General features: G+C 44.8%; 1 protein-coding gene across 1 annotated transcript; it reads left to right on the top strand.

The window, feature by feature from the left end:
- The first annotated feature begins 4232 nt into the window (after positions 1-4232).
- On the top strand, positions 4233-13486 carry slitrk3a (SLIT and NTRK-like family, member 3a). The gene is made up of 3 exons (XM_049576193.1): positions 4233-5023; positions 5764-5851; positions 7698-13486. The coding sequence occupies exon 3, from the start codon at positions 7756-7758 to the stop codon at positions 10468-10470; it is 2715 nt and encodes a 904-aa protein (XP_049432150.1). The 5' UTR covers positions 4233-5023; positions 5764-5851; positions 7698-7755; the 3' UTR covers positions 10471-13486.
- The last annotated feature ends 226 nt before the right edge of the window (positions 13487-13712 follow it).

The following is a 13712-nucleotide window of genomic DNA, read 5'->3' as shown; positions in this document are numbered from 1 at the left end:
ATTTACAAAAAAAAAAAAAAAAATTATGTATCAGCTTTTCCTGAACCATCACCGTCGTTAGGGTTTAGCCAACCAAAACTATGGTGAAGACTATAATAAGATTTTAATTGTGATTAAGATAAACTACCATTGATTGTTGGTAGGAGATGCAGGTCCAAACGTTTCCTCCCTCAAGTGTTTAATTGCAGTGTAACAACACTTCTGAGAGAGAACAGCCATTATTTGCCCTCTGCCACAAGACGTAGCTTGTCAGGAAAACATATAAGACATGTGCTGACTGCTACTGTTGTTTTTCTGGTAAAGAGAGAACACTTCTCTTCAAAAAGTGAAGTGCTGCTTATTATAATCCAGGATATTTACCTCCCTGGATTAAATCTGAGGTGACAAGTCTTGGTGTGATCCTCGATTCAGATCTGAGCTTCAAGTCCTACATTAAAAGGTGACGAAAATGTAATTTTGCCACCTCAGAAACATAGCTGAGGTGCAACCATTTCTACATGAAAAAGATGCAGAGAAATTGATTCATGCCTTTATTTCAAACTGACTCCACTACTGTAACACACTTTTTACTGGCCTCCAAAAAACATTTCTAAGAGACTTATGCCTATTCACAACGATGCAGTTCAGCTATTAACCAGAACCAAGAGGAGAGAGCAGGTCAGGCCAGTCCTAGCTGCTCTGCACTGGCTTCCTGTTACATTTAGAGTTGATTTTAAGCTCCTCCTCCTTGTATACAAAGCCCTACATGAGCTGGGACAGAGCTACATTGCTCACTCCCTTGTTAACTATTTGCCTCTAAGAACACTGCGATCATCTGCTGCTGGTTTATTGGAGGTTCCCAGCAACAGCTGGAAGAAGATGGTGGATGCAGCCTTTGCCAGTTACGCCCCAAAGCTGTGGAGCACACTACGTATAGATATCAGGGAAGCTAGCTTGCTACATATTTTTAAAAGTAAGCTAAAAACGCATCTGTTTACTTAACCGTTTAACAAGCTCTGACTTTCCTGATTACAGGTCTGTGGTCTCATTGTTTTCACCACTGTGATTGTTAAATTATGTTGGTGCTGCAAAGCCTAATAAAACTTCATCAGCTATGCAAATAAACTCCTCATGACTCCTCATGATCTTTTGTTGTACCATCCCTATTTTTTGTCACTCCCTCCCACAATTTTCATTTCAGAGCAAGGGCTTTTGTTTAGGCATGACACTCGTCAAACCCAAACCCAAACAGATCAATGTCCAATTTTTTGCTGTGTCACTCAAAGCGGAAAATCTAACTGGTGATCCCATTAGCCCTGATCTGTAATCGGAAGGTTACTACCCCTTCATTGTGACAAACTCTGGCCGATCCATGTCCCGCGAGCTGAATGAAGGGGTTGTAGTGGCCTTATGTCAGTCTGTCTGACATCAGCTGACAGGCTGAAGGGGTGAATGATGGCTTTTCATAAAGAAGAATGGCAGTTTTACAGACCACCAGCTGCTCCCAAACACTCCTCTAACCTCTAATCCACTGCTTGTGTATGTAGGCGCGCTTACGGTACACTTGCATGTATTGGTGTGGACGGGCTCGGATTGTGTGTAATTGCTTTATTTGTATATGAACAGCTTCAACTAAGCTGACAAATCAGATTGTTTGCATTGCAACACACGTTTGTAATGATGATGTCCCAAAGTATTTGCTTATAAATGTATTCATTCATTTTAATGTTTGGCTTGTGTTAGGATCTGATGCATATGCAGTATCTCTGAATCTGAGCTGATTTACCCAGCATTTGGGGAATCAATTTAAAATATTAAAAGAGAGGTCTCCATTTCGGATGACAGCAACAGTGCACATTCAGTCTCTTCCCAGATGATGAAAATCTCCTCATTTAGCCTACAGTATATTAATCCACTGTGGTGTGTAAACGTGGTAAATCTCAACAGGGGGTAACAAATGAGAGAAAGGTTTACTCACGTAATCCCTCAACAGGATAATTTTAGAAATAATCCTAAAGGTCAGTGGGCTCTATGTGTGGGGTTACAGAGAACCATTGCAGGGGCAAGATTTATCTCACAAAAATGGCCACAGAGAGAGAACACATTGCAAAGGCTATTAACTTCTCTATGTCATCTGGAACTACCCCAGAATACTTTGATAATATAAAAGTCTGTCTCAATATCTTCAACTTTAGTTGCTCTTCCCTGCCCATTTTTCAAAGAATCTCATGGTCATGTCTACCCAAGATCTCCAAAGTAGCATTTGCTCTAGACGAGCCCTGACAGGCTTTATCTCAGCTGCCAGGGTCATCCTTTGCAACTGGAAAAGTGGGTTAAGTTAATGAGAGAGAATGCATCATTTGAGATAATGACAGCCAATCTGCATAACCGTAGAGAATGATATTGGCTTGTCTGGAATCAGTTTTTGTCTTTTATAAAAGGACTAAACAAGTCGAGCCCTGTCTCACTCTGAAGTCATCGAAATCCAGCGCTTGGGCAGTGACTCGCGGCAGCAGAAACCAACGAAAAAAGGCGTCCTTTAACTTCACAATGATACGCAGCCAGCTGCAGTTATAGTTTAACGTGCCTGGCAGTGTCAGGGGGAAATCCAGCGGGACAAGGACAAAAGTTAAAGTGGCAAAAGTCAGAGTAGGGCGGGCGGGAGTGGTGGTGGATGGGTCCAACAAACACTGACTTTCACTTGAGAGAGCGGTGTTGATATCCCGTAAGATTCTTCGACACGGCGTCCCAGAAGGTCAACCACCAACGCACCCAGGGTACCTTGCATGTCATTTGTGGACCATGACCAAATGTCAATATGGGACAAGGTCCAAGTGAGAATGTTTTGACATGTCAAAGGAGTAGGACACTGTACTGAAATGAAATACAATGGTAACATGCAGATGGAGGGAGTGGGCTTTTCTTTCTTTTGCTTTGGGTGTGTCATGGGACCTTTTTTGTTTGTTTGTTTGCTTGTTTGTTTGTTTCCAGGCTTGATGTGCAGAATAGGTCACCTGATGATATAAGGATTAGTGCTGTGCTGATGGACTTTGGAATCATTGATGTTATGAACACTGCAGAGATTATTTTTTGTTTAATCTATGCCATTTGTGCTTATGTTGATGTTCTTAAAATAGAAAAACCTCATTCATTCACTCATGGAGCCTATCCCAGCTGACACTGGGCGAGAGGCAGGGTACACCCTGGACAGGTCGCCAGACTATCACAGGGCTGACACATAGAGACAGACAACCATTCATACTCACATTCACACCTACGGACAATTTAGAGTCACCAATTAACCTGCATGTCTTTGGACTGTGGGAGGAAGCTGGAGTACCCTGAGAAAACCCACGCTGACATGGGGAGAACATGCAAACGCCACACAAAAGGGCTCCCCCACCCTGGAGTTTGAGCCATGCACCCTCTTGCTGTGAGGCAACAATGCTAAACACTGCATCACCGTGCCGCCCTATAAATACCTCAATAAAAACTTGACAAATGACAAAAAAGAATCTCCTGGAAAATGTGAGCCTTGTAGTATTAGGCAGCAGACTGTTTACACAAATCACATATGCTTTCTACAGTATTTTACTGTGCTAGAGTCCAAAGACAGTCACCACCGCAGCCTAATATCACAGCTTTACTGTAAATTGCCATAATTATGGGAAGGAAAAAAAAATCACTTTCTGTGTTCTAACCAGTAGGAGAAATCTCAACTTTTCACTGCAATCAGCCCCCCTCCTTGCAGAGCTGCAAGAACTGGGGGAATCGTGATGGTGTCTCAGTCGTGCTTGTGAGCTCTGGCTTGACTTGCTGCTCACAACACGGGCTTGTGTTGCCCGCTGGAGGCGAGGCGGGGGAAGGCACGCAAACGGAAGGCAAAGAGGAGGCGCTCCGTGTTTCCCTCCACCACTCCCCCCCCCCCCCCCCCCCCTAAGATAGCCACGGCCACCCTCTTTGTCCCCACAGCAGAGAGGAGAGGTATTGGCAGGGTGAGGGCTGCCAACTCCACGGGTTTTTTTGCTCGCCCAACTGCAGCCGAGGAAATGACCCTCAGTTGAAGAGTAGCACTGTGATCATCACTAAATAAATCTCAATAATAAATTAAAAAAATATATAAGAGCATGTAGAGAGAGTCGTCTTAGGTCCTGACTGTCATCCACAGGTCTGGCAGTCTCACCCACCCCGCACGGCGCGCTCCCTGACTCTCACTTATTTATTTATTTCTCCTTGGCGCGCGTCCCCGCTGCGAAAGCCGGAGCGCTCCTCGCTCACCCCCTCTTCACTTCGCTTCCTCTCCTCCTCTCGACAGCATCCAGAACTATAGCGCAACCGTCCCCATCACTCTTTTCCTCCCCTCCTCCTCTCTTCTCTCTCTCACCGCCAGATCTCTCTCCACTGCGTCTCTCACCCCTTTGCCCCCCTCCTCCACCTCCCCGGCTCAGTCCCTCACTCCTCTGACGCACGACAGGGAAACGGACCCGAGGAAAGACAGAAAGAAAGACAGGAGGAATTAAAAAAAATTAAAAAAGGAAAAAAAAAGAAAAGCAGCAGCTGACCCAATCGTCGATATGATCCAGAGACTCTTGCTGCTGCTGCACCGGACAGAGACGCGGTCCTGAAGCCGAGAGGAGAGCACTCTCACCCGGCTATACTGCTGTTGAGCGCTCGCCCGAGGGGGGGCGGCGACGGCGGCGGAGGAGAAGAACGAGGAGGAGGAGGAGGAGGAGGAGGAGGAGGAGGAGAGGGGAGGAAGAGGAAGCGGACGGGCACAAGTCGAGGGCTTGCATTTTAAGCAAACTGCTTAGAGAAAAAAAAAGGAGACGAGAAAGAAGGGGAGAGAGTCAGAGTCACCGGAGAGCGAGAGTGGGAGAGATTGCATTCCTATCACGTCTTCATTTCTCCTCTCTTTTGCCTCAGCCACTGAGAGAGGGTGAGAGAAGGAGGGAGGGAGGGAAAGAAAGAGAGAACGAGATCTAACAAGATTCACACTAGTGGGCTTTTTTTCCCTGATGCTGTCCAATTGCAGTACCAAACTAAGGTGAGTGCTTTAAGCTGTGTTGTGCTGGAGTGTTTAATGAGGGGGAATCTTATGCAGATATGTGTGTGTGTGTGTGTGTGTGTGTGTGTGTGTGTGTGTGTGTGTGTGTGTGTGTGTGTGTGTGTTCGTGTGCGTGTTGGTGTCTGCATAGCCATGGACTTCAAAAAGGGGGACAACAAGCGCTCTCCATACATCGAGAATAACGGATCGTAGGGATCCAGTCGACTGATCAATAGCCGTTTGTTCTTTATTCACCGTTTTCCTGCCAATGTCACGACGGAAAGGCTGCTGCATTATGCTTGGCATGTATTTCAACAAGCGCTCTGCTCTCTCCGCTGTATTGACAGCAAGGTTATTTTGGGGGAAATTTCAGTAAATGAGAGCGGGATTCTCGCATAGACTGGAGCTTGTTAGACTGCCATCGTTTCACACTAACTTGATATAAATTCAAAGATTGGAGTGGTCTAATTAGACGTGTTGAAATTGCAACAACAATTCACAACGAGCATCACTTTTAATTCATGTAAGTACAGAGAGCTGAGGAGAATCTCCCCCCAGCTTGGTTTTTGAAGCCATGGCTCATTCACATGCGCATCTCTCCCTCTCTCTTTCCTCCTCAATGCCCTGCTCTCTCTTTCCATCTCTCCCTCTCCGTTTCCTCTTGTTCCTCTAACGGCTCGGTCACCCCCCCCCCCCCCCCCCTCCCCCTCCTTCGTTTCTTGTTCTCTTTCCTACCACAGCCCGGCATCGGACGGTGAGCGGGACGCACCGGGCGACAACAGAACACATCGCAGGAGGATATGTGAAGTTGGAATCCCACTAAACTAAGTAGGTATAGCACCCGATTTGATACACCCCAAGGGAATATAACACGGCACGAATTGTTTTTTAATTGCTCGAAATGTCGTTGTTACTTTTTGTGACATCGCATCTGCGCTTTTTTTGATCTCTATCATGGAAGCGGAATCGATAAATCCTGGAGGATTACGCACGGAGAGGGCAACGAAAGCGGAGCATTTTACAGCGAGGGGATCGTGTTCAAGGATCCTTTTTTCCCCTCCTTGGCGCGTTTTACTGTCATGTCTTTTTTGGGGATTACAATATATTTCTATTTTTTCAACTTCCCTTTTCTTTTCCTTTTTCTGTCGCTGGGCTTTTTTGGTTTCAGCACCATGGACAGCGGCTCTGCTCCGGCACACGGTCCCAGCGCATCTCCTCTGGATTTTCAGCACCTCCGTTTGAACGAACAGCGTCGTGCGGGCGCGTGTGTGTGTGTGTGTGTGTGTGCGTGTGTGAAAAGTCACAGCCTACAGAAAAGATATTAGGAGCTATGTGCATGTGTGTGACTTTTTTTTCCCCACTTAACACCATGGAGATACTGAACAGAATCTTCGATCAGCCCTTTTTTTAAACCAAAGCGAGATTTTACGCATTATTATTATTATTTTGTTTTTGTTTGTTTATTTATTTTTTTCAATGATCCCATCTTCTGGTTATATATGTAATCATTTATTTCCAGGCCGGCCGGATTCACTAAAACACAGCCTCATGAGCTCCTCGGAGCAGCAGCTTCGCCCACTGCGCTTTTCACTTGCACCGTTGTTCCTCTAATCCTCCAATGGTATCACCAATTAGGAAAGCCACAAGAAGTTGCATTGATTGTATTTTTGGCAGATGGCAGGTTCAATTACAGTGAGTAAGTCGACAGTTTTCCTGTTTTGGGGGTATTTTTTTCCGTGGGGCATTCAACCCAAGAAAACGCCGTGGGCGAAAAGCCTCGGCTCTGCCGTTTGCTGCACGTCGGAGAGGAGACATTGGACCTTTTCCCTTTTATTTTTGTCATGTTTTTAACATCTCTACACTGGTAAATTTAAACCTCGCATCCTCTGCCAGTGTTTACATTTTTACCCATTTTGTTATCTGATTTCCATGAGCTATAAAGGGAGAATATATAAATGAATGTGTTGTATGAGATTCATTTTAACGAGATGGATGTTCAGCGCGTCCCTCGACAGTCCTCATATCTTCCCACTAATGGTCACCGAGCTGACACCTACTCCGTTCCCGTCCTCTCCCTGCGTTGGACCATCCATGCACCTACTTTCATTTCCACCGCGCTTCTCTGGACTCTCATTTGCCGAAAGAGGGATTGAGGTCCCTGTTATGTAATAAATACAGCAGGGGGACGGTGTCTCCTCACCACTTACCTCACCCACCTGCTGTTGCCTTCGTTTATTCACGGCGATAAGCATCTCTGAGGTGATTTATTGCGACCTTACCAGCATGTCTGCTGTATAATAAATGGCAATCCCCCCTCCCTATATACTGACGTTAACTGTCTGGATGCAGAGATTTGTTTGCGTTGCTGGGTATCATATTACCCATCCAAGAGTGCTGGGTTTATATTTTGTTTGAAATACCCAGCGATACTGCAACATTGAAAGTCCCCAATGTCATTCTATTATTCATTGGTATTCATTTCAAAGCTGTCTTCCATTCTACTGAAACTAATGCACCCTTCCTCTCTGTCTCTCCCACCTCTGCTTGTCTGTGTCTCACCTCAAACTTCACTTTGTGAGGGTGTGTGTACTCCTATGTGTATCCCCTACCCCCCCATTCCCTCCCTTCTCTCCTTCCTCCCACCCATTCTGTCTCCCTCTGTCCTCTGTTGCAGTGCTGTGAAGTGGCTCTGTCCCTGGAGCCAAGACTTCATCCCCTTGGTGTCAGCGAGGATGCTGTGGGTTACCTTGCTGAGCACCATAGCCTTAGGATGGACCACCCCGATCCCACTACTAGAGGACTCCGAGGAGATCGACGAGCCCTGCTTCGAGCCCTGCTACTGTGAGGTCAAAGAGGGCATCTTCCACGTCCACTGTGACAGTAAAGGATTTACAAATGTCAGCCAGATCTCCCAGATATGGAGCCGGCCCTTCAAGCTCAACCTGCAGAGAAACTCCATGAGGAAGCTTTACTTTAACAGCTTCCTCCATCTCAACAATGCCATATCCATTAACCTGGGTAATAACGCCTTGCAAGATATCCATGCAGGAGCATTCAATGGCTTAGGAATACTCAAACGGCTGTTCCTACATGAAAACAAGCTAGAAGTTTTCCGGAATGACACTTTTCTGGGGTTGGAGAGTTTAGAGTACCTCCAGGCGGACTACAATGTTATCAAACGGATTGAAAGTGGTGCATTCAGGCACCTTCACAAATTGAGAGTGCTCATACTAAATGACAATCTGATCCCTGTGCTCCCAAATTATCTTTTCCGGTCTGTGTCACTCAAAGTTCTGGACCTGAGAGGAAACAGACTAAAGACATTGCCATACAAGGGCACGCTGGAGTACGTTGGGAGGAGCTTAATGGAAATTCAGCTGGAGGAGAACCCCTGGAACTGTGTGTGTGAGATTGTCCAGTTAAAAACCTGGCTGGAGAGAATCCCCTACACAGCTTTGGTTGGCGAGATCACATGCGAGTACCCATTCCACTTACATGGGAAAGACTTGCGGGAAATCAAGCGCAGTGAGCTCTGTCCGATGCTCTCCGATGCTGAGATTGAGGCCAAGCTGGGAATTCCCCGGCTCCCGTTCAACAATGAGAACACATGGCCTACTAAACCTTCCTCCATGCTTTCCTCCTTTCACAACACAGCCTCTTCTGTGGAATACAAGGAAAGAGTCCCCAAGCCTACCAAACGACCTCGACCCACAAAGAACCCCCCAACCCCTCGTAGCATCTACCCAGGCATCAACCAGCCTCCTATCGCTGGCTACCAAACAAGGCCTCCCATCCCAATAATTTGTCCAGCCGGATGTACTTGCAACCTTCACATCAATGACCTGGGGCTAACAGTGAACTGTAAAGAGAAAGGCTTTCACAACATCTCAGAGCTCCTGCCTCGGCCCCTAAATGCCAAGAAATTATATCTCAGTGGGAACCTAATACAGAAAATCTACCGCTCAGATTTCTGGAACTTCTCAAGTTTGGATTTACTGCATTTAGGGAATAACAGGATATCCTATGTCCAAGAGGGCGCCTTCATCAACCTGCCAAACTTGAAAAGTTTATATCTGAATGGGAATGACATTGAGAGACTCACCCCTGGGATGTTTCGGGGGCTTCAGATGTTGAGTTATCTTTACTTTGAGTATAATGTCATACGTGAGATACAACCTAACTCCTTCTCCCTGATGCCAAACCTCCAGCTGGTTTTCCTCAATGACAACCTGCTGCGCTCCCTCCCCAATGACGCCTTTGCTGGCACCAACCTTGCACGCCTCAACCTCCGCAACAACTACTTCCTTTCCCTGCCAGTGCGTGGTGTTCTGGAGCATCTGACCTCCATTGTCCAGATTGATCTCCATCAGAACCCTTGGGACTGCTCCTGTGATATTATACCCCTAAAACAGTGGCTGGAGAAGCTTTCCTCAGTCATTGTGGTTGGAGATGTCATCTGCAAGACACCTGAGTTTGCTTTTGGGAAGGACCTGCGTTCACTGGAGGTTGAGGTCATCTGTCCTGAGCTTAAATATTCTTCAGGCCCATCACCAGCCCTGCCTGGTGGGGATGACCTCACCACAGGGAGCTCTGACATGGGGGAGGCAGGTGGGCGAGGAGCTGTCCCACTATCTGTCCTCATCCTCAGCCTGCTCATCCTCTTCATCTCTGCTGTGTTTGTGGCTGCCGGGCTTTTTGCCTTTGTTCTTCGTCGCAGGAAGAAGCTTCCCTTCCGGAAACGTTCTGAGGTAGATCTGACAGGGATCCAAATGCAATGCAGGATTTTTGAGGACCCACCAAGGCAGAGCAGTGCTGGTAACACTGGCACACCAGAGAAACCAACACCCAGTATGCACACACACACTCACACTAGTCACACACATGCCCATGGTCATGTTTATGATTACATCCCCCACCCTGTGACTCAGATGTGTAATAACCCCATCTATAAGCCCAGAGAGGGGGAGATAGCAGAGGAAGACAGGGCGCAGTTTTCAGAGAAGAAAGACAATGGCAGCAGTAGCAACAGTAACTACAGAACCTTGTTAGAGAAAGAGAGAGAGTGGACCCTGGCCGTCTCCAACTCTCAACTCAACACTATCGTCACAGTTAACCACTCCACGGCTGACATGGGAGGATTTCATGAGAACGGAGGGCTCTGCCCTACAGTAATTGACAGTCAGAGGCCCACACCAACAGTGGGCTTTGTAGACTGTTTGTATGGGACAGTTCCCAAACTAAAGGACATGCATGTGGCGCATGCACACCCACCAGGCATGCAGTACCCGGATTTGCAGCAGGATGCACGGCTGAAGGAGACATTGCTTTTCACGGCGGGGAAAGGCTGCTACCCCGACCCGTCCCAAAGCGATTACCTCGAGTTAAGGGCCAAACTTCAAACAAAGCCGGATTACCTCGAAGTCTTGGAAAAATCTTACCGGTTTTAACATCTCTAGCCCCTGGGGAAAAAAATATATACAAAATACAAAACCAACACATTCACTTTGCCACCCTCAAAACAAAAATCACCCAAAACCAATATAAAAAAACAAACTGGGAAAAAGCAGCATGATATAAAATAAAATATTATATTACAGTTACAAAGTTTCCCCCCCAAATCACTTTGGAGGAGAGGCCATTCTCAGATATTTCAATGAAGTGCCTTTTTTTCAGAGTAGCCAGCAATGTCAACAGCCGTTATTTTTATAATATATAAATATCTCTATATGCCCAAGAGAGAGCAAAAGAGGAACGAGAGGGGCACCGGGGAATAAAACATACAAATCATCCTAAAATACATCTGTCACTAAAACCCCTTTTTATGGAATTACCATGATGCGCAAGACGCACGGGAGCTGGACGTCTCCCTGACTTGGGGGTTTCCCTTCTGTCTCTTTTACCCCTGACTAGGATGTACAAACACCCGGAGGCCGTGCACATAAAGTTTGTAGGAAATGATGGAAAGAGAGAAAAAATACATATATTAAAATGAACTGCAGTTTGCTGCATGCACTCGCTTCAGTGCAGGAAGCGAGGGGATTTACTCAGAACTATCACATCACATTATGAACAGAGATACTGCAACGCATTTACAGTTCAGTGTTCTATTTAATTTTTATATCTTATTAATATGGTTATTACTATTAATGAGGACTTCTGTCTACATCAGGGTGCTTCTCGTAAAAAGGACGCGCCGACGCACGGATGGTAAAACATTTGTGAATATTATTATAAGACAACGCTCAAGGTTTTCTGGATATTTCCACGCACTTTGTTGACCCAACCCCTCCCCACCCCCCACCCCCTACCCCTCCATTGCTTCTGGATTCCCCATCGTCACCCACTAACAGCTTTGTAGGAGGCACTTTTAATGTTTTCTCTCTCACAAAGATTTGAAGAAAAATGTGCATATATTTATTCTGTAATTTCAGTGAAGAATTTAATTGTAAAGGTAATGTTAAATCAATGTATAGTGATTATGCGTCTGGTATAGCCTTCTTAATAAAAACAAACTCTTCAATCAAATGATGAAAGGGTTGATGCCACGGGAACCTGTGTGTGGAGCACTATTGACAGGCTGTGTATTTGGTGTCTTGTGAAAACGGCATGTTGAGGCTGAGGCCAACCACCACTGAGGTAATGCTGCTGCAGATGGAAGAATAGCTACTGAACCAATAGAGTGCTGGACAGGAATGTAGTGGAGGGCAATAACATTTAAACTCAGTTCAGCTGCTAATTATTTTTGGATTAGTAATTTATTTGACATTATAGAAGAAGGGTGAGTTAAAAAGGCGAACTATGTTTTTATTCTGGCAAATATAATCGCTTTTTCTGTCTTTTGGTAGTTTGTTCTATGATCATCACCTGCTGGATATCATAGTGCACTATTTTACTTATTTATTTTTTTTGCCACTACATTACTGGCCCTAATCAGATGCAAGCTGAAGGTAAAAGATCCAGGAAATGCCAGAACAAGTCAAGTGAGATCTGCTGCTTTTAAAGAGGATGATATGACAGGATATACCAAATCAGTGAGGAAGGCTGCAATTTTAATTCTCTAAACGGGTATTGCTGATGTAGGCTAATCAACAGTAATTGAAAAGGGAAAATGGAAATCTGATTGGAAGTCGCTCTCTGAATTTGTGCATCCAATTTCTGACTCCCTCCATAGTAGCAATGTGGATTCAGTCCACCGGAGGGCGATAAAAAGGCGTTCAGATTCATTGGGCATTTAGCAGATTGGATGCAGTTCTAATGTAATGCACACAATGTTTATCCTAAGAGATCATCATGTCTTGTATTCAGTATGAATTATTTTTGAAATATCTATATATACATATAAATATATATAAAACCTATAAGTGGCATAAGGTAATTTTATTCATCCCAGCGCAGCTTCATCCGTTTCATGCTTTTTTCTTTTGATTTTTCTCGCTTTATTTCAACCAACTGTCTTGAAAATGGCAGAATGAAGCAGGTCACTCTAGCTGGATCAACACAATGAAGCATTATTTTCAAAAAAGCAAATCTAAAAAGAGCTGACCATCAATTTTGCATATTGTTATTATAATTTTTAGATGGTTTATTCACATTGAAATCCCTAATAATTGAGTCCTCTACCACAGCAAGCATTAGTTGCTTGGCTTTTTTTTCTGCTGTGATTTTTTGATATCTCATATTTCTCTGTCCAAGCCTGATTCATTTTTGGGACCAAATAATACAAGCAGACAAAGGTTGAAGTGGCTGTGGAGTAAATATGGTGTTCCAGATACACATTAGTGCTATTGCTTTTTTCTCTTTTCCTGAGGTGAAATTTTGATTTGGAAAACATATGATGCAATCTTGATGTCTATAAATTTGTGAATATCTATGGAAAGGAGGGTGCATTTCTGTTTTGTTTTCAAATGGGCATGGGAATGCAGTTTGCTTTGATTTCAATAGTTTTACTAGGAGTGATGATCCTCAGTTGCAATTGGGTGTTCTAGTTGCTCATATGTGTCAACATACACTGAGTGGAAGACATGTAGCAAACCACATACTTCCCTGTACTATGGGAAGGCCCTTAGCTAGTTTAGAGCAGCCATCACCAGTATTGATCATCAATGATCCAGTCTATAAGCTGAAACATTTGACCTTGTGTTGTATTCATTGTTTCATTTCTTTGACAATTATTGTTGCTATAATGAGTGAAGGTCACCTTCATTTAAAGCCTTTGTAAGCATGGTAGCATTACGTCCAGGCTCTTTGTTTTTTCAAAGTTTCACAATGCTGTACCCCCATGTTCTGCTGCCCCACTTCATTCCTCTGCTCTTTTTTATTTTACTTTACCACTTAAAACACTCTCTCTCTCTCACACACACACACACACACACACACACACAGGCATGTACAAACAAACCCACACACACACACACACACACACACACACACACACACACACACACACACACTCAAACACACACATACACACACGTTAAGCCTTCCTTTCCCTGACCAAGACGTTAGACTATATGGTCAGCATTTTCAGTGTGCACTCAGTTTGATTAAAAACATAATGCATTACTCTGTTAACCCTCACCATCACCCCCCAACCCCCCTCCCCCAAATGAATAAATAAATAAAAGTTTTGGGATCATTGATGGTTTTTGCTATAGTCCCATATCTTGGTAAGCGTTTATCCTCCACCCCT

This window comes from Epinephelus fuscoguttatus, linkage group LG5 (genome assembly GCF_011397635.1).
Source record: "Epinephelus fuscoguttatus linkage group LG5, E.fuscoguttatus.final_Chr_v1".
In the NCBI taxonomy this organism is placed as follows: domain Eukaryota; kingdom Metazoa; phylum Chordata; class Actinopteri; order Perciformes; family Serranidae; genus Epinephelus; species Epinephelus fuscoguttatus.
This window is presented reverse-complemented; position numbering and strand designations above follow the sequence as displayed.